Raw genomic sequence first — 4,113 nt, 5'->3', positions numbered from 1 at the left:
AAGCACCTGGCATTGGCCACTGTCGGAAGACAGGATACTGAGCTGGATGGACCATTGGTCTGACCCAGTAGGGCCAGTCTTATGTTAGCAGGCTCGTTCAGGAGCCGGAGTCTGAAAAGCAGAAGAAATAGGGCAAGATAATGCAGCTTGCAGAGTTTTAGGTCAGTTACATATATATAACCCATTTATAAGTCGCCTGTCCCAGAGCATTTGTGCTCTGTACAAGCAAACCCATTGTACAATCAAATCAGCTGTAGAGATGGCACAGGATGGGTCTGTAGCAGAAGCTGACCTGGCGTCTAACATGGACGAAAGAACTGTTCTCACTAACTCTTTGCTGTTCCAAGTATTACCTAGCACTTGAAGTCTAAAAATGTTGTTTTGCCAAAAGCAACAAAGAGGCTCAAGGAGCTGGGATGGGAGGGGAAACAGGCGTGGCAGTTCCTGATTTAAATTGCTGAAGATCGACGTGATCCTTCCTTCCAAAATGGCAGGGCAGTAAAGCAATTTTTAAAGGTATAAGACACTGAAGTTTTGGAGCCTGCTTTTCTGGCAGCGACATGTGAGTGGCATTTAGCTAATCTCAAGCTTCAGCACGATTTCAGGTAGAGAGAATTGTTTTGACAAGTGCATATGTGTTTTCAATCCGAATGAACACTACCTGTTAATTTCAGAGCGCTAGCTGCACAGGGGCAAGTTCATACATGTAGGGAAGAGCTGCATGAAGGTGGGGAGATAATGCAGTCTTTCTCTCTCTCTCTCTTTCTCTCTCTCTCACACACACACACGGTTCAGTTGTCTCCCTAGCCAAAACCTCACCTACCCATATTTATACAGGGCACCCATGTATGGCAATTGGGTTTTCTCTGCTAGTGCTCAGCGTTTGTGACTAGGCATAGCCCCAGTGTACCCTGTGTGCGCAATCCCAAATGGCTCTGGACTTTGACACACTGAAACTGGAGCCATCGCTTTGATTTGCAAGTGACGCTTTACAAACTTGAGACACGGTGTAGGGGAAGCGTGAGGCGAGCAGGCATTAAAAAGAAAATCTCGGGAGCTGTTATCATTTCCATGCAGCGCTGGAGCGTGGGGTAGGAGAGAGAGAGAAACCCTCCAGCACATCAAATGTGCTCGTGCCATCAAATCTCAGCCAGGGAGCCAGGCTACGCTTCTATGCACAGACACGCGTAGCGAACCTGCCTCACTAGGGGCATTGCCGGGCTCCCAGGCTACAGCCCCCTCCCTACCCTGGCTGCGGTTTAATCCCTGCACGAGCCGCTCTGCTGGCGCCCAGAGCCCCCGGCCAGCCGTGAGGGGTTCCCCGGCGCTGGCGGGGCGCGCCCAGCGGGGCTGAGCGGGGAAGTGAGGGGGGCGGCCAGTGGTCGCCATGACTGGCGCGCGCGCGGCAGCAGGCTGCCGGCGCTGAGTGGGGAGGCGCGGCCGGCGCGGGAGCTGTCCCTTCAGCACCATCGCGCGGCGCGCCCGCTCCGTCTCGGGCAGCCCGCGGGCGGCGGAGCCAGCATGGGAGCCCTGCCGCCGCTGCCCGCTCCCCAGCCCCAGTGAGCGCACGCCGGGGAGAGGAACCCCGGCTCTCCACCCCCCGCGGCTGCCGACTCCCCTGCCCAGCCCGAGCGCCCCGCCTCAGCGATGCAGGCACGGTGCTGCGGGACGCGCCACGCTCTGGCCGGGGCGCCCAGCACCTGAGCGGACAGGTAGGGCGGCGCGTTCCCCGGGCGGCGGCGGAGCCTGGCGGGCGGATCGGCGGACGCGGCGCGCTCCCCTGCTGGGGGCCAGAGGCGGCCCCTGCAGAGGACGGGGAGCCGGAGCCGGACAGCTGGGGGAGTGGCCCTCACGGGGCTGCTCCGCGCCAGCCTCGGCCCGGCTGGTCCCTGCACTGAAGGGCGGGGCTAGGGTCTCCCATCCAGACAAACTGCCCGGGTAGCAATGTCCAGTCCCGGCCGCCTCGCAGCCCCCCAGGAGCGGCTGCGATTGCGGGGGCGCTCCAGGCTGAGGGGCCAGTCACCGTGTTTCACGCCAGGTGGCTTCTCCCAACCCCGGGGGGAGGCAAGCGGAGGCCAGGCAAGCCCCGGGTAACTGATGATTTCCCAGGGACTCGCCGCCCATGCTAATTACACTGTCACGCTGCTAAACCTCCTCCGAAACAAAGGACCAGCCCTGAGTGTATGTGAGCGGAGGGGGCTGGCTCGGGGGGCCGGGTGGCAATGCCCTGGCTGGTAAATGGCCAGAAGGAAAGGCAGGAAAGGGGGGAAATCCCCATGGGTTTGCCACTGGCGCTGATTTGCGGTTTGATCCCATTCTAGGTCTATTCCCGGCGCCCCTTGGAAGAAGCTCACTATGCCCGGGCAGAGCCTGGAGGATTTCTCTCTGGCTCATTCCGAAGACAATGAGATCAGCATCAACGTCGGAGGCTTTAAGAAAAAGATGCGATCCAACACCCTACTAAGATTTCCCGAAACCAGGCTGGGCAAACTGCTGAGCTGCCACTCAAAGGAGTCGATATTAGAGCTCTGTGACGATTATGACGACGCCAAGAACGAGTTTTACTTTGACCGGAACCCCGAACTTTTCCCCTACGTGTTACATTTTTACAACACCGGCAAGCTCCACGTGATGGGCGAACTCTGCGTGTTCTCCTTCAGCCAGGAGATTGAATACTGGGGCATCAATGAGTTCTTCATTGACTCGTGCTGCAGCTACAGCTACCATGGGAGGAAAATGGAGCCGGATCAAGAGAAATGGGAAGAGCAAAGTGACCGGGAAAGCACCTCGTCTTCGTTTGATGAAATCTTGGCCTTTTACAACGATGCCGCCAAGTTTGACAAACAACCCTTTGGAAACGTCAGGAGGCAGCTCTGGCTAGCTCTGGACAATCCCGGCTACTCTGTCTTGAGCCGAATATTTAGCGTCCTGTCAATAGTGGTTGTTCTTGGTTCCATTGTGACCATGTGCCTGAACAGCCTCCCGGACTTCCAGCTGGTTGACAGCTACGGGAAGGCCGAGGAAGATCCTCGGTTTGAAATCGTGGAACATTTTGGCATTGCATGGTTCACATTTGAGCTGATGGCAAGATTTGCAGTGGCTCCTGACTTCTTGAAGTTTTTCAAGCATGCCCTGAATCTGATTGACCTCATGTCCATCCTGCCATTTTACATTACCTTAATTGTTAACTTGGTTGTGGAAAGTAGCCCGGCTTTAGCAAATTTAGGTAGAGTAGCCCAAGTCCTAAGACTAATGAGAATCTTTCGCATCTTAAAACTTGCTCGACATTCAACTGGCCTCAGGTCTCTTGGGGCCACTTTGAAGTATAGCTACAGGGAGGTAGGGCTTCTCTTACTATACCTCTCTGTTGGGATCTCCATATTCTCGGTAGTGGCTTATACCATTGAAAAAGAAGAAAATGAGGGCTTAGCCACCATCCCCGCTTGCTGGTGGTGGGCTACAGTTAGCATGACCACAGTTGGCTATGGAGATGTTGTCCCAGGGACCACTGCTGGCAAACTGACGGCGTCTGCATGCATCCTAGCTGGTATCTTGGTGGTAGTGCTTCCCATAACGCTCATCTTCAATAAATTCTCTCACTTTTATAGGCGTCAGAAGCAGCTAGAAAGTGCCATGAGGAGCTGTGATTTTGGTGATGGAATGAAAGAGGTTCCATCAGTCAATTTAAGGGACTATTATGCTTATAAAGTTAAATCCCTTATGGCCAGTTTTACCAATCTGAGCAGGAGTACTCCCAGCGAACTAAGCCTAAATGATTCACTGCATTAGACTGCAGGTCTGACAGCAGTTTGCATGATGTGCACCAAGAGCTGTGTTTATAAACATTTTCCTATTCCTTGTTTTTTTTTCTAGCATATAGTGTTGCTGACACTGCACTACCTTTGCACCTAACAGGAAATTTAGTTGCAAACTGACAGTTTGCACATTTCCATCCTGTTGCATAGAAACAAAATGCTCATTTTTCTAGACAAGTGTTACTGTGTCCATGACACTAGTGCTAGTGGTGCAGTGCTGATTTGTTATTTGCTTGTTTCCTTTAGACATCCTTGTGTGAGCAGAGAAATGAGTTGATCCAGGGGAAAACACACAACT

The 4,113-nt window shown here is 53.9% G+C and overlaps 1 protein-coding gene across 1 annotated transcript; it reads left to right on the top strand.

The window, feature by feature from the left end:
• Nucleotides 1-2,355: 2,355 nt before the first annotated feature.
• KCNS2 (potassium voltage-gated channel modifier subfamily S member 2) lies at nt 2,356-3,789 on the top strand. The gene has a single exon (XM_065399878.1). It carries the CDS (start codon nt 2,356-2,358, stop codon nt 3,787-3,789), a length of 1,434 nt encoding a protein of 477 aa, XP_065255950.1.
• Nucleotides 3,790-4,113: the final 324 nt, after the last annotated feature.

The sequence above is a fragment of the Emys orbicularis genome, chromosome 2, assembly GCF_028017835.1.
Source record: "Emys orbicularis isolate rEmyOrb1 chromosome 2, rEmyOrb1.hap1, whole genome shotgun sequence".
Taxonomy (NCBI): domain Eukaryota; kingdom Metazoa; phylum Chordata; order Testudines; family Emydidae; genus Emys; species Emys orbicularis.
This window is presented reverse-complemented; position numbering and strand designations above follow the sequence as displayed.

Excerpts from the sequence above, each read along its gene's own strand:
- KCNS2 (XM_065399878.1), top strand. The coding sequence starts at position 2,356 with ATGCCCGGGCAGAGCCTGGAGGATTTCTCTCTGGCTCATTCCGAAGAC.